The 24,793-nt window shown below is 51.2% G+C and overlaps 12 protein-coding genes across 12 annotated transcripts; 5 read left to right on the top strand and 7 right to left on the bottom strand.

Moving 5' to 3' along the window:
- Positions 1-24: 24 nt before the first annotated feature.
- kexA (serine-type carboxypeptidase kexA) lies at positions 25-2,040 on the bottom strand (the record flags this gene model as incomplete). Its single annotated transcript, XM_057110594.1, has 3 exons — positions 25-1,380; positions 1,446-1,806; positions 1,871-2,040. 3 exons carry the CDS (start codon positions 2,038-2,040, stop codon positions 25-27), a joined length of 1,887 nt encoding a protein of 628 aa, XP_056977820.1.
- Positions 2,041-2,594: 554 nt separating this feature from the next.
- On the bottom strand, positions 2,595-3,487 carry N7484_000172 (SAM-dependent methyltransferase; the record flags this gene model as incomplete). Its single annotated transcript, XM_057110593.1, has 3 exons — positions 2,595-2,818; positions 2,874-2,990; positions 3,166-3,487. The coding sequence occupies 3 exons, from the start codon at positions 3,485-3,487 to the stop codon at positions 2,595-2,597; spliced, it is 663 nt and encodes a 220-aa protein (XP_056977819.1).
- Positions 3,488-4,019: 532 nt separating this feature from the next.
- On the top strand, positions 4,020-4,733 carry N7484_000171 (endosulfine family protein; the record flags this gene model as incomplete). Its single annotated transcript, XM_057110592.1, has 4 exons — positions 4,020-4,055; positions 4,119-4,202; positions 4,351-4,578; positions 4,599-4,733. The coding sequence occupies 4 exons, from the start codon at positions 4,020-4,022 to the stop codon at positions 4,731-4,733; spliced, it is 483 nt and encodes a 160-aa protein (XP_056977818.1).
- Positions 4,734-6,080: 1,347 nt separating this feature from the next.
- On the bottom strand, positions 6,081-7,462 carry N7484_000170 (ICE2 family protein; the record flags this gene model as incomplete). The annotated part of the gene is made up of 3 exons (XM_057110591.1): positions 6,081-6,625; positions 6,676-6,883; positions 6,941-7,462. The coding sequence occupies 3 exons, from the start codon at positions 7,460-7,462 to the stop codon at positions 6,081-6,083; spliced, it is 1,275 nt and encodes a 424-aa protein (XP_056977817.1).
- Positions 7,463-8,284: 822 nt separating this feature from the next.
- Positions 8,285-9,435, top strand: N7484_000169 (MYG1 family protein; the record flags this gene model as incomplete). Its single annotated transcript, XM_057110590.1, has 2 exons — positions 8,285-8,340; positions 8,403-9,435. 2 exons carry the CDS (start codon positions 8,285-8,287, stop codon positions 9,433-9,435), a joined length of 1,089 nt encoding a protein of 362 aa, XP_056977816.1.
- A 601-nt stretch (positions 9,436-10,036) lies between these two features.
- On the bottom strand, positions 10,037-10,609 carry N7484_000168 (Yae1 family protein; the record flags this gene model as incomplete). The annotated part of the gene is made up of 1 exon (XM_057110589.1): positions 10,037-10,609. One exon carries the CDS (start codon positions 10,607-10,609, stop codon positions 10,037-10,039), a length of 573 nt encoding a protein of 190 aa, XP_056977815.1.
- Positions 10,610-10,784: 175 nt separating this feature from the next.
- Positions 10,785-12,792, top strand: N7484_000167 (methionine--tRNA ligase MES1; the record flags this gene model as incomplete). Its single annotated transcript, XM_057110588.1, has 2 exons — positions 10,785-10,921; positions 10,983-12,792. The coding sequence occupies 2 exons, from the start codon at positions 10,785-10,787 to the stop codon at positions 12,790-12,792; spliced, it is 1,947 nt and encodes a 648-aa protein (XP_056977814.1).
- Positions 12,793-13,384: 592 nt separating this feature from the next.
- sonA (putative nuclear pore complex protein (SonA)) lies at positions 13,385-14,531 on the bottom strand (the record flags this gene model as incomplete). Its single annotated transcript, XM_057110587.1, has 2 exons — positions 13,385-14,206; positions 14,268-14,531. 2 exons carry the CDS (start codon positions 14,529-14,531, stop codon positions 13,385-13,387), a joined length of 1,086 nt encoding a protein of 361 aa, XP_056977813.1.
- A 2,036-nt stretch (positions 14,532-16,567) lies between these two features.
- N7484_000165 (uncharacterized protein) lies at positions 16,568-17,282 on the top strand (the record flags this gene model as incomplete). Its single annotated transcript, XM_057110586.1, has 4 exons — positions 16,568-16,724; positions 16,778-16,829; positions 16,882-17,065; positions 17,124-17,282. The coding sequence occupies 4 exons, from the start codon at positions 16,568-16,570 to the stop codon at positions 17,280-17,282; spliced, it is 552 nt and encodes a 183-aa protein (XP_056977812.1).
- Positions 17,283-18,110: 828 nt separating this feature from the next.
- On the bottom strand, positions 18,111-21,844 carry rgsC (putative intermediate filament protein (Mdm1); the record flags this gene model as incomplete). Its single annotated transcript, XM_057110585.1, has 2 exons — positions 18,111-19,138; positions 19,186-21,844. 2 exons carry the CDS (start codon positions 21,842-21,844, stop codon positions 18,111-18,113), a joined length of 3,687 nt encoding a protein of 1,228 aa, XP_056977811.1.
- A 355-nt stretch (positions 21,845-22,199) lies between these two features.
- On the top strand, positions 22,200-23,038 carry N7484_000163 (bifunctional phosphatidyl-N-methylethanolamine N-methyltransferase/phosphatidyl-N-dimethylethanolamine N-methyltransferase; the record flags this gene model as incomplete). The annotated part of the gene is made up of 5 exons (XM_057110584.1): positions 22,200-22,248; positions 22,316-22,355; positions 22,413-22,429; positions 22,479-22,905; positions 22,966-23,038. 5 exons carry the CDS (start codon positions 22,200-22,202, stop codon positions 23,036-23,038), a joined length of 606 nt encoding a protein of 201 aa, XP_056977810.1.
- A 535-nt stretch (positions 23,039-23,573) lies between these two features.
- Positions 23,574-24,607, bottom strand: N7484_000162 (amidohydrolase family protein; the record flags this gene model as incomplete). Its single annotated transcript, XM_057110583.1, has 2 exons — positions 23,574-24,487; positions 24,556-24,607. The coding sequence occupies 2 exons, from the start codon at positions 24,605-24,607 to the stop codon at positions 23,574-23,576; spliced, it is 966 nt and encodes a 321-aa protein (XP_056977809.1).
- Positions 24,608-24,793: the final 186 nt, after the last annotated feature.

Genomic DNA, 24,793 nt, shown 5'->3' with positions numbered 1-24,793 from the left:
CATCAACGTACGTGCTGCTTCTTATCATAAAGAATCACGGTGATCGTTTTCCACAGCAGGCTTCTGAGAGCCAGCGTGAGGACTCACATGGTCCTCCTCATCGCTGATATCGCCGACCGCGTATTGATCCCGATCGAGGCCAGTTAGATGCAATTCATCTAGCTCTGACTCGTCAAAGTCCCCGGCCTCAATATCGTTCGTACGCTTGTTCTGGAACCGGTCAAGAACGGATCCAGCCCGCATATCCATATCTTGGGGACGGACGCCACGGTAACCCCGGTGGGTTCGGCGACTGCGCCAAATAAAGAAGCCCCAGACGGTGACACCAATGATGACCACCACCAGGATGGCCTCACCGGACTTGGTGTAGGCGTGCATCTCGGTATCCTTCATCTTCTGCTTTTCTTCCTGCTCGGCAGCAGTGCTGTTGGGGTGGCCACCAACTGAGGTTTGGGGCAATTTCTCGCCGTCGATACGCGAATCAGCCGGCTTCCCACCGATACTAGCGATGTCCACATTCATGAAGCGGTCAAGCATATCGCGAGTCTGACGAGGTGCGTCGTAGGGAACCATATGGCTGGCATTGTAGAAGAGGACATAGGTCAGGTTTCGGGCATGTTGATAGATACCGGCCGGTTCGCCCTCGAAGGTCCAATCATGGCGCGGAGCCCACTCGCCCGGTGCGGTCTCAAAGCCAGTGGCACCCTTCCATTTCAGGCTATGGATGTACGTCTCCGTACCAATGTGGTTACAGATCATATCCTTGTCACCGCTGAAAAGAAGCACGTTGACTCCTGATTCGATCAGACCCGGAATCAGCTTGCCAGCTGCCTCGGAGTTGGAGGCGTGGAAGGCCTTGCTCACGCCACCGGAGCATTCCTGCCAGCCAGTCATCTTGGCAGGATTGATGTTCAAAGCCTTCACCACATCCTGGCGCTGTAAGTATGGCGACATCAATGTCAGGTCTGGAGGCCAATTCATGCCACATGCAGGCCAGCTGTCAGTCAAACGGACATCGTACACGTTCATGCACGTGCCATCGAACTGTCCGATTCTGAGCATGCTTTGCAGCACCTCTTCGCACTCGGGAACATTGACGTGGTTCATGATCCCTGGAGTTTCCAGCTTGGACAAGCAGACAGAGTTCGCGGCTTCGACCTGTTGGTAAAATGACGTTCCCTTCTCGATCAAACCTTCACGCTCCGCAAATTCAAAGTACGATGGATACTGTGCCGGTGAGATCCAGCCATTTCCGATAAGCAGGCCCTTCAGTGGCCACTTCTGTTTCCCATTCTCCTCGGCCACCTTGTTGCGATCTTTGATCGCCTTGGCGATGTAGGGGATATGTTGGCCTGCGTACGATTCGCCAGCAATGTAGATCTATGGAATCCAAGTCAGCACGAATTTCCAAAAATTCCTAGATAACAAAAGCGGAAAATGCATACGTCGTCTCTTTCATACTCCGGGAACAATTCGAAGAAGCGGTCCAAGAAGATCATAAAATGGGCCGCCATTTCGTCCAGCTCGTGGAGGTAGCTGTTTGTATCCGCGTAGCTGAAGCCAGTCCCAACGGGCTGATCAACAAAAAGCAAATTGGCGAACTCATCCCACGAACCCTTGTTGTATTCCAACGTGTGGTCGTCCTTGAGTCGGTATGGGCCAACCTCCATCAAGGCACCGTCCATGGAACTGCATCCAGGCCCACCATTCAGCCAGATCACTGTGCGCTGTCTGTTTGCAATATGTCTGTTCTCGTAATGCCAGAAGAAGAGGTTGCCGTTGGTTTCCGGGTCGACCTCGATGTGTCTAAATGTCTCCAGGATTAGCCCGCCGGTCCACGCTTTCGCGGGATTCAGCTTTAGGAACTTACCCAGCGTGCATCTTCAACAGGGGCCCTTCAGGAGCCCCCGGTAGATCGTGGACATAATAATCCGCTGCTGAGGCGGCGGCCGCCAATGTCGGACCTAGGACTAAGGAGAGAGTCCATGACAGAATGGCCAGAGCCCCACTCGAGCGAGGGCGCAAGGGCATCGAGAACATAATCTCCAGAGCTTGCACCCTATATCTTAATGGTTAAATATTTCGTATGGTCTTCCAGCGACGGAAGCGCGCAGTGTCGAGGTCCGCGACGGACTGGTAATGACGAGATCAAGCGTTCATCGGAATATGGGGGCGGGCAAAGGGATGGGGCGGAAATGCGCGAGGGATTTGAAAGGAAGAAAAGAACAAGAGTACCCGGAGTGAGTCCACTCCAAATCCCCTGAAATATATATAGATCGATTAATAGTGGAAAGAGAGTCGAAGAGGAACGGAGCGGAAATGCTGGCGTGGCCTGGACCCGGTCAGGTATGCCCTCTGGTACGTGTATTCTACGTAAAATACAGATATTGGGCGGCGTTTTAGATAGATTAGTCATACCGTACAGGTATAGTACCGCACAGCCGCCTTGCCCGATAAGGGACTCTATAAGAGCTCTTTGTATAAACTCAAGCTTTGAAATGAACTATCATTGTAGTCTATATCCTATTACAATATATCTCAAGCTGGGACTGAATCATGATATTATCATCTATTAGACGTTACTTTTTACTAGATCAGAAAAGATCACCGACGCCTTTGTCGGCATCGTTTTTAATCAGATCCACCATCCCCTGAATTGGTATTAGCCAAGATCCTCTCGAGGTTGGTAGTTTGCTCACATCGGGCATGATCGGCTCGCCGCTAGCATCTTTCACGTAGCGGAACGGCATTTCAGTCCGCTCGTGCTCGTTGATCAGAATTTCAGGATAGTCGACATAGGGGATCTCCTCCAGGGGAACTGTTCCAAGAGGTTAGCCTAATATGACCAAGAGCAATTAGGAAGTGCGACTTACTCTTCTCGTGCACCACCATGCGAGTCACTCGTACTGCAGTATCAGTGGTCATCTGCTTGGGTCCCAAACGTCGACCGACGTAGCCCTTTTGCGCAGCTCCGAAGTGCGGTCTATTTGCTATTAGTACAACAAATCTTCATGGTATAAGAGGAAACATACCTCGTGGTGGATCATCGCCTAACAGAGTTACGTTTTTAAGTTAGCCTTTCCTCAGCGAATCCAAGTTTTTGGTTTTTTGGGTTTTTTTTTCCCAATCGCGGGGTGCTTTTTAGCGGAAACGAAAGATCCATACCGAGAATACCACCGAACAAGAATACGTCAAAGGTCTCTCCATCTTCCGGGCTCAATTCCACCTGAGCCGAAGGATCCAATAGACAGACCCTGTCCTTGCGGTCAGCAAAGATCTCCTCAACACTGCGCTGCTCCACCTCCAGGCCCCGGGTGGCGGCGAGGTCGGCGGGCATCTGCAGCTCGGCTGGCACGGAGCTCAGCAGGAATCGAGCTCCGAGGTCGTGCGATTCGCGAGCGATGGCAGCATATTCCAGTGCAGACCATGGACCCAGTTCAGGATCCAGGTGTTCGACCACAAAGGCCCGGGTCTTCTGATCAGCCATGGCGGGGGTGGGAGGATGAGAGGGAAAAAAAAATGTAGAGTTTGGTCCCACTCGGGATTGGACGAACGAGGCAATTGAATTCTGGGAACTTATGGATGCGGCGATATGGCGACTTTAGGACTTTGGGACTTTGGCGACATTGGGCATGAACATGTCTCTGGCATTATGGTCTCGCAGTAATATTGATCTTCATGTCTTTCCTTCATGCGGAAATGAAGCTCGTCATGGTGATGACGTACGATGTTGCCGCACACAAATTGCCTAGCAAATAAAGGCGAGAAATAAAGTAGCAAAGTAGCAAAGGAGCCATGGATTAATCAGTTACAGATCAGATGACAGAGTACTAAGTTGGCCAGTGATATAGAAAGGGATGAAGTAACCGAAATCAGTTTGCATCACAGATTGGGCGCGGATAAAGCGTTATCGATAGAGTAATCAATCCCCGACCTTTCACTTCTTCTTCTTCCATCGTTTGAAACTACACCTCTTGGGCTTTTCAACTTGCCGTTCTATCTTCCCCAAACCCTCCATCATGAATCCCCTCAAGCAGAATGATGTCGACGTTAGCGTGAGTCGCTGAGCAACCCCTCTTTGGTTTAGGTTCCATACTAACCTAACCTCGTCTACCTAGAAATTGAGTCCGGATGAGCAGCGTCTGTATGCCTTGTATGGCAAGAGGCCCAACAAGAAGGATGTATTGCAGAACAAGCTCAAGGTGAGTTCAAATCCGACACCCCTCCCACATACCTATGAAGCCCACCTTCGCCCCCTCCACCCCTCGGCGACTTCTGGGACTTTAATGCACCATGCTCGACCTAGAGAAAACAACGATAACTGATCATTTCTCTCTTTTCACTGCATAGGAGCGCAAATATTTTGACTCGGGCGACTATGCTCTGAGCAAGGCCGGCAAAGCTTCGGACGTCGGCGTCACCAACATCGGCTCCCGCCACCCAGTTCCGGAGAACATTCCACACCTGACAGCCACCTCCCCAGGTGCCAACAACCCCGCAGTGACCGGGAATGGTGGCAGTATCAGTGCCCAGGGGGGCCAGCAGATCCCTGGTAGCATTAGCGGCCACCCCAGCTCGGTCGGCTTCCAGAGCCGCAGCCCCATCAAGGAGGGGGGAGCTTCCTCCACCGTGGTACCAGCATGAGCGAGGGCTCCATGGACCCGGAGGTTCAGGAGAAGGAGCTGAGTGTGAGCCCACCCCCTGCTCGAGAGGGTGTGCCCATTCGCCGGTGATTGAAACGTTCTCTTGATGCATTGCATGGATATCTCATGGGTTTTATTTTTCATTCTCCGGGAGGGATTTGCTTGGTTTTCTTTTCTATTTTTTCTCATTTTTTCCCACCTCTATTGTTCAAAAGCCTGGCGCTATGGAATCTTCTCTGGGGATGTGCACTGCAGGACAGGCCCCGGAGAGAACAGAGAAGGTGTGACCTATACAAAGACAAAAAAAAAAATTAAGCAAAAGGGAAAACACAGCAACTGGGTCTTCGATGACTTCGACATGAAGTTGAGTCTTCATATACCCACATAGAACATCAGCGCATCGTTCTCCTTTCGCTTGTTCATATCGTTTAGTTACAATCTTCTGCGTTCCTCTTCGCGTTCATATTTTGCATTCCATGTATTCCGTACTCGTCTGTTCTATACTTCAAGCTTTCTCTCCTGTCTTATCATAGTTTGATTCATTCGAAATACGTCGTGGAACTGAATTTGACTTCTGAAATTCCTCGGGAAGATAATCGTTTGGATCGATAACATCAGTTATCATCGATATGATTGGTCTCTAATTCGGACGTACCGCAAAAAGGGCGGGATGGGGTAGCACGAGAAGCCTCCAGATATTTATGTACAGTGACAAGCAACGGTCAAACATTACGGCGAACAACTCCAGGGTTCAATTAGCCGGAGCAGAGAGAAACATGTCAGATAAAGTCAGACCAGATGAATGGCAAAGGGTATAGGAATCGGGCTAAGATAGGGCAATGCGATAGCGAGAAAATTGCAACTGGTATCATGGGGTCATGACAAGAACAAGCGGACGAAACCTAATGTCACAGGCGGAGAACAGAAGAAGAACGCGGAGGCGCCCGGGGGGGGGGAGAAGGGCTTAAATTTAAGCCCAATGAAAAGGTCTCTTTCGGAGGTAGTGCTCCTTGAACATCAGCCACATAACCAAAGGCTGAAAATTGAAAAGAAAGGGGGCGGTCCAAGGCGATGTCCGTGTATAGCACTAGGGATAGGGGAAATATTTAGGTCGCCATCGACTGGAAGGAGTAAGCAATTGACCCCCATTTGAAATGAGCCTGGCACATGGCATTTAACTTTCCCGGAAAGGTCCCAGATCGAGGTCGATTCTTCAGTCCCCAAGGGGGCGCTCAACGGCCTGAGTTGAAGAAACGTACACGGGTATGGCTTTGAAGGACAGCCATATCTGCTCAAGGAGTCGCTGGGTTTAAAGTTGGATGCGTCGACCTAGGGATTCAGAAAGCATCGAAGGCCTGTACCGCAAACCTTGGGGGACACGCAAGGATGAAATTGCAAGTTGGGTGCGCTCCGATGACTCTCCAGGCAGGTATGGTTTCAATCGGTTTTCCAGTGGCCAGTCAGTCCATTGTCAAGATCATTATGTTCCCCAAGCCAAAGCTCAACTGCATATAATGCCGTAGTGCAGGCCAGGTTGATCCATCGCCAGAGATTGCTTCCCCCCGCGCCTTGAGTGCTCCACCACTCGCCAATACCTCCCATTGCCTGTGAAGTAGACGAGAAATGCTGCATCAAAAGGCTGGTGTATACAGCAATGAGAATCGACGGGGAGAAATAGCTCAGGAATGCCAGAACTTGTCCAGCGGCATCGGAGTCTTCAAGAGAAGCCTCCTGCGAGAGCGCACGAGCTCCGGATTCACGCACCGCCGGGATGATACGTGTTGAAGCATACAGAACAAGGAGGCGGTATGCAAGCGAGATCAAGACCGACGGAGTAACTGCGCTGAAGACAGCCGTGATGACGTTGAAAGCTGCGTGAATGATCGAGGGGAGCAGAGACAGGGCATGCATAAGGGTGGTGTATGATGCCATGAAGATGGGCGGAAGCGGGGGAAGTCGCCTGCTTGCGAAGGAGACGGAATCTGTTCGACCGGGTACGACGGTTGGTAATCGGTGAAGATCTGGTAGATACAAAGAACAATGTAGGCGAACAGCAGGGAGCTCTCCACCGGATTTCCACGCCCACTACCTATCCCCCAAGCGCACAGAATGACGGCGCAAGTAATGGAGACGCCGATCAGGGCGGCGTCAACATTGGAAATCTCGGGGAACTGAAGAACGCGCCAAAGGAAGTAGACGGAGCTAGAGATCACGGTGGCCGATAGAACGAGGAGACCGATCTGAAGAAGTTAGTTCTCTGTTCAAGCGCAAACGGCGCAAAGGGGGAAAAGACATACCATCCAGCTGTCACTGCGCCCGCCTCGGTTCACAAGCCAGCGGGTTATTTGGCCGGCGGCCTGGATCACCAAAAGGCTGCAGAAGCCCTCCGCTAGTTGGAACACAGGCGTAGACCATCGCAGAAGTCGATCCCAGTTGCCCAGGGTCACACTTTCGACCAGACCATCCCGACCGAAGAGCCATTCCTGAATGGAGCTATCCTGAGCGCGGTTCCCGCTGAAGGTGCGCTCCACCCACCCGCTGCTATTCTCCGGGTCGACCGAGAACCGATTCAAAGACCAAATCAACAAGATCGGAATGATAATCCATTGTGTAGAGCGGATGACGGCGACAAGCGACGAACGGAACCATGAGCGCTCAGGGGTGGCGAGGCGCAATAGCGAGAAGAGGAAATAGAAGGTTGCGAGAGATAGGGAGAAGGCCAGACCACATGTCTTCCCGCCCACGTCAAAGGCCAGAGGGATAGAAGAGACCGTGACGGCGAGGAAGACGGCCGACGAAAAGACTCGAAAGAGCCACATTCGGGGGAGGAAACGCGCAGGGGCGCGTAGAGCAAGTCGCGTTTTTGGTGTTGACGAAGAGAATGGGGAAGAGAGGGGGAGAAGGCACACGATCGGTTTTTTTCTTATTTTCGTTTTTCCTCTTCTCCAGCTTATCTCTGGATTTCACGTGGGGGTTTAGGGTCAAATCATGGAATGGGGGTTGTTCCACAAAATCAAGAGGTTTCTCTGTAGAGGAGTAACATGAACGCCTGACAATCTCAGTCAAGATTTCATTTGAATCAAGTGCATTGCAACTCTGGTGTGGTGTCGTGCTAGGGCAGCAAAGCCTAGGAGTCTGGACTGGCGGTCAGAGCGCCAGAATTCATGACATAAAGGAGAGTAATAAGGTGAGTCTATAAAGTGTTCTAGATACGGGACTATAGGTATGTCTGTATACGCTATCTGGGAGCTGTCATATTCAAAGTATCTATGATCCTCCTGTGATAATGTGATCTCCAAGTTGATAACGCCATTGATGTTGCAATGTACTAGATCCCTGACGGTATGCGGGTGAGATGCCAACACAAGCAAGTGTCTAGTACGTCGTGTTGGTCTTCCCCAGAGCCGGAAATGAAGACCAAACCAAAGTCTCCAGTGATAGGCAGTTTGAACCTCCAGGTTTCACTGTTCATGTTCTCTCAATCATTGCATCCTTAGAATTCTGGCATTCATCACCTGAGTCCACCCAACCCTATTACTAAGCCCTGGTTTCCCGATACGGGCAGATAAGCTTGACCATCCAGATCAAAGCAAATCCTAATCGCCCTGTCATATATGCTACGCTTTCGTACCTTCACCAAAATGGCTGAAACTGTTGCAAAGAAGCTCAAGACTGCTCCCGTCATTGGAACCCACAAGTGTGTATCCCCCCAATTGAGACTTGCCATGCCGAGAAGGGTCTGCAACTAATAGCTTCCAGTGGTCACTTCCATGCCGATGAGGCCCTGGCGGTCTATATGCTCCAGCTTTTGCCCACTTACGCTTCTTCCCCACTAATCCGCACCCGGGACCCGGCTCTGCTGGAGACCTGCCACACCGTGGTCGATGTGGGTGGTGTGTATGATGCGGAGATCAACCGCTACGATCACCACCAGCGCACCTTCGACACAACTTTCCCTCAGCACAACACCAAGCTCTCATCGGCTGGTCTAGTTTACATGCACTTCGGTCGTGCCATTATCGCTCAGAAGCTGTCTGTGCCCCAGGACCACCAGGATGTAGATCTGCTGTACGAGAAGCTGTACACTGACTTCATCGAAGCCATTGATGCTAATGACAATGGTATCTCTGCCTACGACCCCGCGGCGGTGGCTGCTGCCAACTTGGAGAAGCGGTTCAAGGACGGCGGTGTCACTCTTGCCTCCATTGTCGGCGACATGAACAACCCAGACCCTACCAGCCCACCTGGGGAGGCCCAAGACGAGGATAGCCTGTTCGGCCGGGCTAGCAAGCTCATCGGTAACGTTTTCGCTCGCAAGTTGCACCACGCTTGCCACTCATGGCTTCCTGCTCGCACCACCGTCGGTTCGGCCTACCAATCACGCCACGAGGTTCACTCCTCTGGTCGCATCATTGTGTTCCCCGAGGGCGGTGTTCCATGGAAGGAGCACCTCTACAACTTCGAGAAGGATGCCTCCAGCGGCGAGGGTATCGACCCTGCCGCGCAGGTCTACTATGTCCTCTACCCCGAGAGCGGCGCCGAGGACTCCAAGTGGCGTGTGCAGTGCGTTTCCGAGTCTGAGGGCAGTTTTGTGTCCCGGAAACCTCTCCCCGAGGCTTGGCGCGGCGTTCGTGACCAGGACCTGGATGGACTGATGGCCTCTCAGGCTGAGCAGGCCGGCCAGGAGAAGCTCCCCGCCGGTGCTATCTTTGTGCATGCCAGTGGATTCATTGGCGGTCACAAGACCAAGGAGGGTGCGATGGCCATGGCTATCCGCAGCCTTGAGCAATAATGAAACGGCTTCGGAAGGGCTTACGAATATCAAAAGTTCATTATGTTTATTTCTCGTGATGTGAAAATGGTTCTTATATTATGATACCAAAAGCATAATTTTGTCTGTATAGAACGCAGACATAGCAATCAAGGAATTTGACTGTCTTGGCTTCCCATGTAATTCTCTAATGAAAAAAAAACATAGTTCAATCTTGTATCGCTCTGACTGTGTCCACAGCCATTGTATTCGCTGGCAACGGTCATGCTCTACATGACCAATGTAGAAACAAGATTGTATTCAGCAGGGACACAGCTGTACTACCCAAGCTATAGATTCCCAGGAGAGAAGTTTGCTTCCTCAATAGATGATGTTTGAGGTAGCCCCAGGTTCCTCGGTGCAACGAAAGGGCTAGTCAATGGATTCCATTGATCACATGGCCTATGCTGGCGAAGGATGTAACTCGGGACCTGGTATTGCGCCAGGGCCGGGAGGCAAGTCCAATTGAGGGAATGATGGCTGTCCAATAATCCGCTGGTAATTCCGGTTTTGGAGGCTTGTTTGCCCAGAATAAGAGGCGAAGAAATTTGGCTCAGCAAAGGCCACAAATCTTTGCGTAGTATCAATGGCGAACACTCAATGAGCTGATGTCTTCGATGCTGCCAGTACCATCTCCAGGCTTTGTCACATCCTTGGCGTAAGATTGAGCGCCAAGCGAATCTTCACCTTCGCCCATAGCTCGTTGGATGAGCTTGGCTTTGACGGCGGCGCCTTTCAAGCGTTCGTCGACGTCGTTCACAGCCTCCTCCGTGTTGCTCATATCCAGGGTAGCTGGATCCACTAGCTCCAGCAAAGTGGCTAGGTTTCTTGCCAGGCGGGCACTGTGCGCTGGTATCTTTGGCATTTCTTTGCAAATGGACGAAGGATCCAGAGATAAGACGTCTGACTGGTCGACTTGTGGCGTCGATTGCTCGCATAGATCGTTCGGTTTGGCATCAGCCAATCGTTGGGCCCAGACAAGGGCCTTTCCATACAATCGCCCCATTTCCACAAATTTCTCAAAGCCCTTCTCAACGGCGAAAACGCTTCCTTCCGTGTAGCCGGCTTCGGCGCCATCAGCGACACCCAACTCGTAACCCTCGTTGTAGAATTGCTCCTCCAGATCAAGAAGGCTGTCCAAGAGATTCGACTCCATGACTATCAGTATAAAATTGCAGATGTCACAAACGCAAGGGGGCGACTATGAGTCAAAGGGATGGGGGTTTTTTTTTTGGCTGATACAGTTATGCGGGGCGGATGTCACGAGCTGATAAAGCCCACTTTTCTCGATTTTCCGGCTTCCCCTCCATCTTTCTCATCTACAAACCACAATGGCGGCTTCAAACCCAATTTTGCCCAAGCAGGGCGAGCGCAATATCCTCATTACTAGCGCACTGCCATATGTTAATAATGTGCCTCATCTGGGCAATGTGGTTGGCTCCGTGCTGAGCGCTGATGCTTTTTCGAGGTATGACTCAACACAGCACCCCCACTATGATCAAAGAAAGCTGACATTTGAAATTCTTTAGATACCACAAGGCTTGCGGTCGGCAAACACTGTATATCTGCGGAACGGACGAGTACGGTACAGCGACCGAGACCAAGGCGTTGGAGGAGAAGGTGACTCCGGAGGAGCTGTGCGCCAAGTACAACAAGATTCATCAGGAAGTGTACGAATGGTTCAACATTGGATTCGACCATTTCGGTCGCACCCCGACCCAGCAGCACACCGAGATCTCCCAGGCGATTTTCAAGCGGCTCGAGGAGAACGGTTTCTTGGCTGAGCGAACTGCCGAGCAGCCATTCTGTGAGCAGCACGGCTCGTTCCTGGCGGACCGATATGTCGAGGGAGAGTGCCCCCGGTGCCACTATGATGATGCGCGTGGAGACCAGTGTGATAAGTGTGGACACCTCCTCGATCCCTTTGATCTTATCAAGCCTCGGTGTAAGCTTGATGGAGCTACTCCGGTGCGCCGCGAGACAAAACACATCCACCTGCTGCTTGACAAGCTCCAGCCGGAGGTTGAGAAGTGGGCGAACGAGTCGATTGAAAAGGGACAGTGGCCTAAGAACTCCCGCATTATCACTGAGTCCTGGTTGAAGGAGGGCTTGAAGGATCGCGGTATCACTCGCGACCTGAAGTGGGGTGTCCCCGTCCCGCTGGACGGATTCGAGAACAAGGTGCTGTATGTGTGGTTCGAGGCTTGCATTGGATACCCTTCGATCACTGCCAACTACACCAAGGACTGGGAGCTGTGGTGGCGCAATCCGGAGAATGTGCAGCTGTACCAGTTCTTGGGTAAGGACAACGTGCCTTTCCACAGTGTCATCTTCCCCGCTACTCAAATTGGTACTCGGGATACATGGACTATGAACCACCATCTGAGCGCCACTGAATACCTGCAATACGAGGGTGGTAAGTTTAGCAAGTCTCGAGGAGTCGGTGTTTTCGGTACCAACGCCAAAGAGACCGGTGTGCCCGCAGACGTATGGCGTTACTACTTGCTTAAGAACCGTCCCGAAACCGGAGACACTTTCTTCGAGTGGCGGTCATTTGTTGACGCCAACAACAGTGAGCTGCTGGCGAAGCTTGGTAACCTCGTTAACCGAGTCATCAAGCTCGTTGCCGCCTCTTACGGATCCGTTGTTCCTGAATTCACCATCCCAGAGGACTTCGCTCCTTTCCAGGAGGAGGTGACTACTCACCTGCGTCAGTACATTGAGGACATGGAGAGCGTTCATCTTCGCGCCGGTGTCACGACTGCTATGCGCATCGCCGAGGCTGGTAACGGTCTGATCCAGGCCAACCGTCTTGATAACGCCCTGATTGCCAATGAGCCCGAGCGTGCCGCGGCCGTCGTCGGAGCTGTTCTGAACTTGATCCACCTGCTCTCCGCCGTGTTCTCCCCATACATGCCCGCTACCTCCAAGTCGATCCTGGAGCAGCTGAACTGCCCGGTCCTGTTGATCCCTACCCTCGAGGAGCTCAAGGATGGATGGAAGCCCAGCAGCATCAAGGCCGGCCACAAGATCGGCAAGGCCCAGTACCTGTTCTCCCGTATTGATCCCAAGAAGGCCGATGAATGGCGCGAGGCCTTCGGTGGCTCCCAGGCTGACCGGGCCAAGAAGGCCGAGGAAGCCGCTAAGGCCGCTGCCAAGAAGGCCGCCGCGAAGGCCAAGAAGCTGGCCAAGAAGGAGCAGAGCAAAGCCGCTACAGGTGTCGAGGCTACTGCCAAGGGTGGCGCGGAGGGTGTCAGCGTCACAGCTTCCAGTTCTCAAGACGATGCGGTGCAGAAGGTCACCGACGGTGTCGCTCAGGTTACCCTTCCCTCTTCGTGAAAGCATTGCATGGTCTAAAGTCTTTTGTTTTGTATGTGAGGCTGAAACGGCTAAGATAGCGACTAGCGTTAACGAGAGTGATTTCCAACTGCGGCGCACGACATGGAGGGTTTGGGTCATGGTCACGGTTGGGTTGAAGTGGGCTTGGTCTTGATATACTTGATGTACGACTGGCATGTCGATCATACACGCATGAATCTACGAGAATTGGTGTTTTTAGAAAAGAGGAGTTTCGTTCGCATTTGATTATATAGCTGATGTTTTATACATCCTTTGTGCATGGTGAAGCCCCCATCAATCCGTAGGGTCTACAACGTAAAAGGACCCAATAAATCTTACGGGTCAAAGTCCTGATGCGAAGGTTTGGTGCTACTATTTCTATTTCTATCCATCTTCAAAGCCAAGACGTCAAAAATTGAACTGTAGCAGGACTACATAGGATAGTAAATCAGTTTTCAAAGATTCCCATTCGCAGTTGTCTTAAAAAAAATACACGCCGATATGATAAAGTTTCATTAAATGCTCATAGCGCCAGTCGCTCCCACGACGCGGAAAGCAAATCCAGCCCTTTTCTCTTTGCTTGCAACCTCGATCACCGCTTCCGAGGGTTTGGTCGAGGCTTGGTCTCCTCCGGTCCCACGGGGTGCAGCATGACCTTGTTAGGAGTCTGCTGGGTGTTGGCCGAGTAACCCTTGCTCCAGTCGTAGCTGACAGCGTAAGCGAAGATATTTCCATCACGGCTAAAGGCGGTGCTGGAGATAGGACCACCAACGGCCGGGTAACCCTTGAGACGGTGCTTGGCATCCTTGTCCCAGAAGTGGAAGGTGCCGTCGCTACCGGCAGTACTAAAGGTTCCGTGGACGGGGTGGAAGCAGATGGAGTTGACGGAGTAGATGTTGCAGGTGTCGCGGCTGTTGGCAGGTGTTTCTCGGTGGCATTTGAAGGAGAAGTTGGAGGCGGAATCCTTCTCCTCAACATACTGAATGGCACAACGGCCCTCAATACTGCCAACGGCAAAACCAGAGGCATCAGCAAAGCAGCTGACTACCCGCGTCTGCCACTTGAGGGGGGATTGCATGGTCTTGTAGAATTTGGTTGGCTGGTCGAGGTTGACGATGTTGATGTAGCGGTCAGCTGTGCCGATCACCAGCAGCTTGTTCTTGACATCCATTGTATACACGCGCTCCTGGCAATCAATATTGGCGATAGGGGTTTGTTGCCGCAAATCCCAGTATTTAACAGTCTTGTCCCATGAGCCTGTCACCAAAAGCGGTGATCCGCCTTGTGGGTTGGGGAACATATGACAGGCGCGAATTGGACCATCGTGTTTCGCAACGGGGGTAGTGGTGCCGGAGCCAAGGTCGAGGAGCTTGGCCATGTTGTCTGCACCTGCACCGACCACTTTGGATCCATCCTTGAGAACGGCAGTAACGTTAGCTTACTATATGCGAGGACTGGGGAAAGAAAAGACCTACCGGAGACCAGCAACAGTTCAAAACAGGCGCATCTGCGTTCAATATCGCCTTTCCTTCACTCTGGCCGGTGGGGCTGATTTCATAAATTCGGACCTTGTTGTCCCAGGATGCGACAGCGAGATGTTCACTGGTGGGCGAAAATCGCATATCCGAGATACTATCCTCCGGGGGCTGGTTGAGGGTGACATCTTTGGAAATGTCGCCAGTGGTATTGGTCTGTCCGGCTGTGGTCGCCGCCGCAGCGGGAGCACCAAAGAGAGACATTGAGCAGGGCACGCGAAAGAGAGCTCTTATGAGTGTTGAGAGGGGTCGAAGATCGGGTGGATGAAAATGCGAAGGTTCTGCCCTTTTCACGGCCACTGAGCTCCAGGTGAAAGGAGGTGGTGTAGAACGAGATAGAAAGGGTGCTGGGAGCAGCGTGGAGAGAGCTGGAAAAAGTGACTGCGCGGATCTGGAAGTTGATGGAGATGCGTGATGCGGCGGCAGAAAAATAGTTCTGACCGCCTTCGAGTCCAAGAGCTTGGAATTCAACAATGGGGTCAACTGAACAAAAATATATTCAAAAGGAATGGAATTGCGTTCAGAATAGAAGTGATAATTCTGTAGTCCTATAGTTATAGCCTAAATCCTGGTCCATTATCTCTATTGAGAATGGCTGCACCATGTGCTTGCTAGGTAGTATACTGTCCGCATGTCAGATCTTAAATCTCACTCAAGTTGGATGATATGCCAAGGAGGCTGAGAATATTGTCGATTACATAACAGTTAGCAATCGTAGCATGTTGAGTAGTGGTGGGAGTAAGGAGCTGGGTCATTTTGTCGTGATCCAAGGGTCCAATATTTTAAGGGTCGCGCGAGCTGAAGTTGACAGGTGCAGATATATATTTATAAACTTGGAAGCATTGATGCTGTCTCCCCTGAGAACGCCATAGCTATGGACTGCTCATAAGTGGATTAGTAGTCTGGAGCACGGATATAATTGATTGAGGACGATTGAGAACGATAGGATCGTATTGTGTCTGTAATTCAGAGTCGGGACAATCGGTAGCCACTGATCAGATATTCCATATTACTAATAAGTAGGTACAACTGAGTTGCTGCTCAAGTGAGCCCACTATGAAAGGCGTCGAATAGTCAATCAGGAGACAGTTCTTCCTCCCTAGGTCAACCGGTAACTAATTAGAATTTGCAATACCTTCCACGAAGTAACTAAGATGGTTGGTACCACAACAATGGCCAAGGCAATTCCAATATCCCCATCTAGCTGTGGCATGCACCTCACTTCATTCTGCCATCGTCCCATTGCTACCCAGTGGCTGATCATGATCCTTGTGACCTGTTGGACTCTGTTATGCGCTGCTGTGTCGTGCCGCCCTTTGTGGTTCTAATTTGGGGTTGGTTGATCTACTCCGGGATACTCTGCATAGTTGATAAAGAAACCAGAAGATCGCTATTCGTTGCGATTGCGTAAGGTGAAGACTGCAGAGCAAGAGCTATATGTGCGGTAGTTATGTGGCTTGGGCCCGATGTGGGGAACGGAGGATCCACCCGGCACCCGGGCCCATCAGACGATCAGCAGCTCGGTGGAATGAGCTCGGAAGTGAAGGAACGGTCGATCTGAAGTCCTTGTCATTCCCGCTAGAGAGACGTAGGAACCCGGAATGGCATGTTGCAAAAGGTTCTCAAAAATGGGCTGATGATGTCAGGTGATCCGTCCAGACTGGCCTCGAGTGTGTTTCACGCATGAATCACAATGTGAGCTCCATCATCGATTGACGAGGAATTGAGTCCCTGAGAATCACTTGTTTTAATGATTTTGCTACAAATTCCACTCTTTCATCGGGTCTGATGCTCCCTCTGGACAATGGGATGGTGGAATGGACGCAGAAATAAAGCTGGGTGGAGTAGAATGCGGGGTGCAGCACCCAGATTGGCCCACTCCCGCCCCCTGATGTCAGTTGCTCGTGTGATCCGGGGATGCCGTGTACAAGAGGCAAATACGAATCATTTCCGTTGGAATTGTTGACTTGGGTCATGGGGGAAATGAAGCTATTCAGTGTAATTCCAGTAGTTGTACAAGGACGAAGAGGTTGAGATTGAGATGAGAAGCCGATGAAGAGGATAGTAGCGGAAGAAGTGCAGCTGGTCCTAGAAGTACAGCGCCCAGTATATACGGAATGACATCCTTGACTTGTAAACCCCCGCTCTCCAGGTCACCTGCTCTTCCCCCTCTTCTTCTTTCTCTTCCTTTTTCAATCCTCTTCCTTCCCATCATCCTCACTGATCTCAAATTATCAATCATGTCTGTTCCACTCACCAAGGTCGATTCTGCCATCGCTGGCTTGTCCATACAAGACGAAAAGCCACTGGCCCCAACAGAAACGGAAGTCAAGAAAGAGAAGAAATCCAGGCGACTCTCATCTCAAGCCGATGATGTCTGGAACATCAAGGACCTAGGTAAGTCTGGTAAGAAATCACTCACGGACATCTCCACTGATGCATCTTGATAGAGGAGCAAAAGATTGAGATCACCCTGCCCATCGAGACCCAGAAGACTGGATGGTCAGTGGTCTCCTTGTGTGACAACTGTTCTACTCACTAACATTCCCCCAAGGAGACTCAACACTTCACCAAACACCATCGAGGACAAGGACATCCTCAAGCTCAAACTTACAAATCCTCCCGTCAAGAAGATTGACTTACACTTCCCCTTGGGCCTAGAGGTCACCGCCCGCAACCTAAAGGGCGTCACAATCAAGGACGCACTAGAAGCAATCCACAAACAGTTCAAGAAGAAGGTCTGTTCTCTACCCTCCGCATTCTTCGTGAACAACCACTGACTGGAACTTTACCCAGGCCGATGATGAGTTAGAGAAACCCTTCCTCGCTGGCTTCGAGTGGGACAAGGAAGAGTGCTGGACACGGTTCATTGTGCACCAAACCGACAAGAACACTGCACCACATCAAAATGAGAGTGGCAAGAAATCCAAGAAGAAGAAGAAGGACGAAGAGTAGATCGATCCAACTCGATCCCCAGTGCCGATGACACTTCCCTCGTCTTGATTTCCTATCATTTGATGTTTCCCTCCTTATCTGAAACGACAAGGGTCAACTCCCTCTTCAGCCATCTGTTTCTATTGCCCTTATGATCTCACGGTTAGCCTTTATCTTATCCCACGGGATCCCGACTTCTGCAATGCGTTTCTCCTGGTTCTGGGGCGTAGAAACAAGAATTAAGAGGGCGCGGGCTGAGACTGCTGTTTTTGATCTGATCTTTATTGTTTTATCTATTCTCCTTGTATGGTCATGGATCTGTCTGCGTTCTCTTCCTGCACTCCCCTGATCATTCGCGGCTTGACTCCGAATGTTCCTTGACCTGGGTGAGACCCGATGATCGGAGAAATCTCCTGCATCTTTTCATTCATTTTTAGTTCACTCAGATAATCCAACTAATTTTCCAATGGGTCACCCATGTTTTTGAAAGTGGAGTAGTTGCTACCGACTAGAATGCTCGACGTCGGGAATGAGCGTTGCGCTAAGCATAGTGGATCCACTGGGGCCCACAACCCGCGTCTTAGCACCTTTTCCTGATCCTAGCGGCTTACTGTACACGCCCCCAAAAGAAAAGAAAAAAAAAACCACCGATTGATTGGCATCACTGTGGTAAACCGAATATGGAGTGTCATCATTATGTATCGGGCACCAGGCGCCACTATTATTGGTATGTACAGAAAAACTCAAAAGCAATTGGTGATAGACAGAGGGGTAATGTGGATAGACGAGCAGAAACAAGACGTTCGCTAGATCAAAATGTCATGAGTAATTCTTGGAAGAGGGCAGAGATTAGCGGAGACGACTGGGCTCCCGATTGCCGAAGAGGGCAAGGACAATCTCGTCGAGGAGAGTGAAGGCCAGGTGGGTGTTGAGAGGTTTATTATTCAAGGTAGCGAAGAGACGGCGCGAAGCAGCTTGAGCATTGGCGCGACCGACAACATTGGCTGCCAGATCGGGGATGAGAGTCGCCAGGACGACGGTGGCCTCCGTGCGGCTTTTGTGCCGATCGGCCATGGATCGCGGCAGGAATTTGCGCAAGACACCACCGGGCCAGAGGGAATCGCGAGCGATAGCAAGGTATCGCATCATGGAGTCGTCCTGGAACAAGGAACGGGCACTGTCCCGGACCTTGCGCTCGATCGTACCACCAAGCAGCTGATGCAGCACGACCACAACGGCGCGACCGCGCAGCCAGTTGTTTCCGCGGTTCAACTCAAAGGCTTCGAGGAAGAGATCGCAGATGGGTTTGATAAAGGGCTCGAGTTCACGATCCTCAAATGCGTTCAGCTCCGCTTCAGCCTCGGCGGTGGTGACAGCATCTTCAGTGGCGAGGGCGGGATCGTTGGCGGTGCTGGCGTTGATGTTCACCTGGTTCGTCGCGGCCGAAATGAGATTCTGGCCGGCCGTGGATAATTGATCGAGGACGCCAAAGTTGCCAAGGAAATCATCCATTCCATCAGCGACGGAATTGTAGATCCGCGTGACAAGGTCCTTAGTATCACCCTCGCTACTGCGGGAGTCTTCCCTCGGTAATATTGCTCTTTGAGAGAGAAAGGCTCGCAAGTCACGACTACGGCATACCTCGGGTAGATGAAGCAACTTTTGAAGATATCCCTCTAGAGCTTGGCGCCTTTTTTGAAGAAATTCCTTTTGGAGCTTCATGACCACACGTCGCCGAGGGAATTCCAGGTGTCGCACTGAGGGATAGTTCATGCGCAGCTTCTGATGAAGTTCGTGAAATTCACTATAGCGACGAGGAACCGCCCAGGATGCGGCAGGCATCTGCTCACCGGCATTTCGTTGGACTTCGATAACGTCTGCAATTGTTAGCCACACGAAACGAAAGAAGGAAGAAATGTCTTACACATGGCGAATTCCCGGCCATCCTCCTCCTTGCCCACCATGATGGATTTGATGCGGACTGTAGACCGGCCGTAGAGACTGTTATCACTTTCTTGGATAATATACTGCTGCCGCTGCATCTCTTTGCGGTGGACTTCACGTTCAATGCTAGCTTTGGACTTGCGCAGAATTCTCAATTCAGCCGTGTTATTCGTGAGTTCGGCCTTTCGGGTCAACGCCTCGACCACGGAATCTTGCGCGGTCAGTTTGTCGATTTCGGTCGTCAAGACCTCAATCGCTTCGGTAAGTCCAAGATCGCCAGGAGCAGCTTCATGGACTTCGTCTGCTGGGTCCTTATCTTCCCCGCCCACTGGTTCTTCATACTCATCCTCGATGAATTTCTGCTGGTCCGGGAAAAGATCGTCGTCAAATACACCAAGTCGCGATGCATGGTCAACGAGACCCAGTGAGGCGATGCTTTTCTTTGCCTTTTCATTGATGCGCCCGTCAACACGCGGGGTTTCAGATGAGCCCCGCGTGGAGGGTTCTGCATGGTTTCCGCCAAAAAGAGAAGATGAGGAGAGATCACTGCCCTTGAGGTCCTCCACTCTTGGATTATTGGGCTCGTTGATGATAATGTCATTGAGAGCGGCCTCCATGGTTTCGAGCACATGATTTTGGCTTGCATCGTTGTCGCCATTCTGTGAGTCCTTTCCTAGACTGTTGGTGGACATGGCAAGCTGATCGGTATCATAATCGTCGTCGAAAAGAGGTGCCGACCGTTCCGAATCTATGGATCGTCGTGGTGAATCTTCATCGTCAAAGAGCTTGCCCATGCTTCGCACATCACTTGATGAAACAGCAGCCCTACGAAGGTCCTTAGCCGGCTTGCTAGCCGGCTGTGAGATCGTGCGAGCTGTAATAGGAGGGAGAGGTCGCCTCTCTCGAGGCTCAAGAGTGGCTGCTGGCGGAGATGGAGGGGCCGGCGGCTGTTGAGCGCCCGAAGCCTCATCCGACGCAAGATATTTCCAGTACAAGTCTGATTCCTTGAACTTGGGATAGTAAGCATTCTTCATATGTTCCAACACAGCTGACTGGGTGGTCAAGACCACAGTCCGAGCCTTGCGGTACTGCTCTGGAGTTGCTCGCTTTCCTGCACTTAGAAATGCCTTCACTACTCGACGCGATTCGTCGGAGACATTGAGCTCTGGCTTAGTGAGATACGTTTCACTAAGAAGCGCTAAATCATTCCTATCGGCCGTCGTCCATGTTACCGAGGCTAACTCTGTCTCGTCTCCAAAGTCATCTTCCAGCGGATTTCGAAATCCATCAACCACTATCCAGAACTGAACCAAGGGCATTAAATTTTGACGGTCCATGAACTCCATGAAATAAGATAAGCCAGCCGCATTGTGTAGCACATCTACCAGGGAAGACTCGTGAGCTGTGGAGGAGCTACCATGCCGAGCATGTCTCGCTGTCACAGGAGGCATATGAGAAGACTCTCCTGGTACAGCAAGCTTGGCTACTTTTTGATCCAGAACCCTTTTGCCTGTTTCTAGGCGTCTGAGGTAGACCTGATCTTGTCCATCCACCATGCTCTCTCTCTTTAATTGGCTAGAAACTAGCGCTCGAAACCGACGGGCATCAGATAGATTATTGCAATGTCGTATAGCTCGAACAAAGCGCTCAAAGGCTCTTTCAGAGTCATTTGCCGAAAGTTTGGGGAAGGGTTGCCCCCGTTTCGACTTGGGGGCAGGGGAAGCATGCTCATCGAGCGCAGCCCGTAGTTTGCGCACGGTTTTCCGATCTTGCAAAGCCGAGCGTCCATAGGCCTCCATCAGCTGATTCCACGTGTCAGGATCAGACAACGCCGTCACGGCTGGAAGAAGGACTGCACATGATATGATTTCACGAATCAAAACAGAAACGGCCCTGCTCTTAAGCGCACTCTCCGGGAACAGCTGAGGAAGAAACCCCACGGTAATCTTCCGGAGATACTCTTGTTGGAGGGTTTTCTGGTCGACCGAGGATAGACCGACTGCCGGATGCAGGCGGCCCTCGCGGAACTTATTGGCAATCGCTAAGTCCAGCTCCTCAGACTCCGTCACGTTTCGACTGAGGTTGCGTCCACGAACAGAGCGCTCGGCAATATCGAACTCTTTGAGGTGGGAGGTTAAAATTGGAAATATGCGGGACACGATCAGTGAAATCAGGTCCTCTGCGAGTAATCTATCTCGGAAATTCTCCAGGGCAACGCGAATGATTTTATCGACTTCATTTGCAAATATAGGGCTTGGGCTAATATTTTGGTACCAGGATGAGACAAAATCCCGAGTCACAAGAGATAGCAGTTCGTCAATTCCCTCAGACACCACGAAAGACTCTGGATAGAGGGGTCGCGGTCGGTATCGTGTGGTCTTCCGCGCATTAAAAAGCTCTTTGCGCCAGTTATTGGGTTTGATAAATGCGACAGAGACCTCTTTCAGGGTGTGGGAGGGTTCGCTTTGGTTTCGCGTCGTCAAAAGCACCAGAGCCAGAAAGCTGGCTAAAGACAGTGTAGCCCCTAGTGCTAGTGCCCATCCCAGATAACGGAGAATCGGTAGCCAGCGTACGACCAGACCCCAGGCAATAAATCCACCGATACCGGCTAAGAGTAGGTCTCGACGTTGAAGGGCCATTCTCCCCAAACACGCACAAGAGCTCCACCTCTCATGACGGCAAGTCGCCGCAAATCAAGAGGGGAGGGTTTGACTGAACATTGAACGGGATGAAGGATAGGGCGGCCTTAGACGTGAACCGGGAGAGAGCAGTGAGACTGATCCCGATGTCGAATCGAAGCCGAAAAGGTTAAAGGAAAGGGCAGAAGACGAAATGATCGCCAGATGGAATCCCGTGACTGCGGAGAAAACGTCACTTTTTGTTTACTTAAGCTTGCGATCTTCCGCTTCTGCTCTTTCCCTCCACCTTCCCCCTCTTTTGACGCACCTCGATTCCCTCCACCCGGAAGTCTGTCTTTCCTCAAGCACCTGCACCATGACTGCTCTCACCGACATTATCGATTTGTCGTCCACCTCGCTATTATGTATGTAATGTGAAATGTTATTGCTTTCTCCGCATTTTGCATGTGATGCGGGAGCTGACCCTTGCAGTGTCCGCGGCGACGATTGCCTTCAACCCCATCTTCTGGAAGTAAGTGATAGCCCGCCCTGGAATGACCTGACAAACGTGATCTGACCTTTTTCAAAGCATCGTTGCCCGTGCAGGTTAGTTGATGACACGACTCATCTACTGGTACACAGCTAACACCGCCAGAATACAACAACCATGTCCTGACTCGCATTTTTGGGGGAGCTTACAGGGGATGTTATGCCCTCGCTTTCGCCATCTTCTCCCTGGGTATATTACGTGATCATGTATACCAGGTCGCTCTGGATGAGCAGCCTTTCTATGCCCCCGTACACCAGCCTATTATCGGTGGCATTCTGTTTGCGGTGGGCTCCGTGTTGGTCCTGTCTAGCATGTGGGCCCTTGGTGTGACTGGAACTTACCTGGGAGACTACTTCGGCATTCTGATGGACGCCCCTGTCACTGGTTTTCCATTCAACGTGACTGGTTCGCCGATGTACTGGGGAAGTACTATGAACTTCTTGGGAGTCGCTCTGTACAAGGGTCGTGTGGCCGGTCTGTTGTTGACCGCCCAGGTCTTTGTGCTGTACTGGTTCGCTCTACAGTGGGAGGAGTAAGTCCTGATTCTTAAACCTCCTTGAGAACGTAAGTTTGCTAATCAATGATTGCCTAGCCCCTTTACTGCTGAGATTTATGCCAAGCGTGAGCGTGAGCGTGCCAAGAAGCAGGGAGGCAAGAAGCAGTAAATGCAGTGCATGTACAATAGGGTTGGCTGGGACTTTCAACATCCACAATCCGCACATGACAGCTTCTCGGCCAGAACGAGATATGAAAGCCTGAACCCCATCCACCTGAAAAGCTACACTCCGAGGGGAATGTTAGTGATCCAGCACACGGATACATCCAAATCTTCAACGATGGTGGAAAAAAAAGTAGACGATAGACATTTCCTTTCGCCCAATGGCCTGAGCATGCCGGCGACCAGGGCTGCCACAGCCCTTTAGCTTTTTCCCTCACGCGACCTCAAAGACATCCACCCATTGCGCCAAAGCCTCAATCCATCTCCCGTCTTAGCACAGTACATACCCCGGTAGTAGATATATCGTGGCATTAAGTTCATTTGAGGGAAAGTCAATACCACTCACAGGTCTAACAAACATATTCGTGTATCTTACATCGATCTCAAATCACGTAGTCAATCCACTTTGTCTTCATATACGGAGTAAGTAATGCCCAAAGTCCTTGGGTATGCAGGAACAGACTTCTAACTGTAATCATGGATCATTCTGATAACCGCTGCTTCAGCCGAGGAAGAATACGTAGTGCATTCTCTCTTGTGACCTGTTCATGGTCTCCTTCCGGATGTTGATAAGATTCAAACTGTTCTCTGAACAAGTGAATACTGGGCACAGGCGCATTCGGATAATCACAACCGAAAAGCACATGTGTCGGGTCCGCAATCTTATACAAAAGATCCAGCATATCGTGAGAAGCCGACAAAGCAGTATCAAAGTAGAACTTCCGGGCCTCGCCCAGGATCTCCTCCGTGGAAAGACCAATATCCATTGGTGTATGTGGAAGCAGGGCAGCAGGACGGTTAATCAACCAGGGCAGAGTCCCGCCAGCATGGGAGAGAATAATTCTCATCTCGGGGTAGGCACGCAGCGTACCATTAGTGATCAAATCCATGGCTGCACGGCCGGTCTCGTGGGGGTAATCGAACATGGGTTGTGGAAGATGAGAGTTCACCGTGTTTGTATCGACGGCGTGGGTTGGGTGCACCAAGACTACTGCCTGTCGCCGATTCAACTGTTCCCAAATGGGTTTGAGATCCGGATGACCGAGGTAATGGTTGTCCTTGCCGTAGCGGGTGAAGAGAAGCACCCCATCGGCTCCGAGAACATCTAGACTGTACTCGATTTCATCAAGAGATGCCTTGGTGTCCAAGAGGGAAGGCAACGAAGCGAAAAAGCCATATGATTTTGGGTGTGCGTCTCGGATGGCTGCGGCGTATTCGTTGGACGCACGCGCTAGATGAGCTGCTGCTGCTACATCCTTCTCGATGCATGCACCTGGAGCAGTCATGGAAAGCACGGTGGTGCCGTTGCCAATTGCGCTGCCAAGTTGCTGGTCTGCTTGAAGAGACCAGTCGGGAATAAACCAGCCTGATGGGTCACCACCTGCTTTTTTGAGAGCTAGGGATCTTGTTAGCTGCTGTCTTGTTGTCTTGCGTTTGGTTTTGCTATGAACACAAGAGCTTCACCTTCAGTGAAAACTGGAGGATAGAAGTGGTGGTGAACGTCAATCTTCGACATGGTGGATATGTGATATAATTGGAGTGGAAGATCGAGAAATGGGGTGCACTTCTATGTGGGAGCTTTTGCAAGGAACCCTTCATATAGATGAACCATCTCGGAGCTCGCGCTTCGAACAGAGCCGAACGTCGATCTACGGAATTGCGGCATTAAGCCAACAGAGGGGCACTCGGATATCGGCACGTC

The sequence above is a fragment of the Penicillium longicatenatum genome (genome assembly GCF_028827895.1).
Source record: "Penicillium longicatenatum strain IBT 33135 chromosome Unknown contig_11_segment0_segment0, whole genome shotgun sequence".
In the NCBI taxonomy this organism is placed as follows: Eukaryota; Fungi; Ascomycota; class Eurotiomycetes; order Eurotiales; family Aspergillaceae; genus Penicillium; species Penicillium longicatenatum.
Note: the sequence above shows the minus strand (reverse complement) of the source record. Positions and strands in the feature narration are given on the sequence as shown.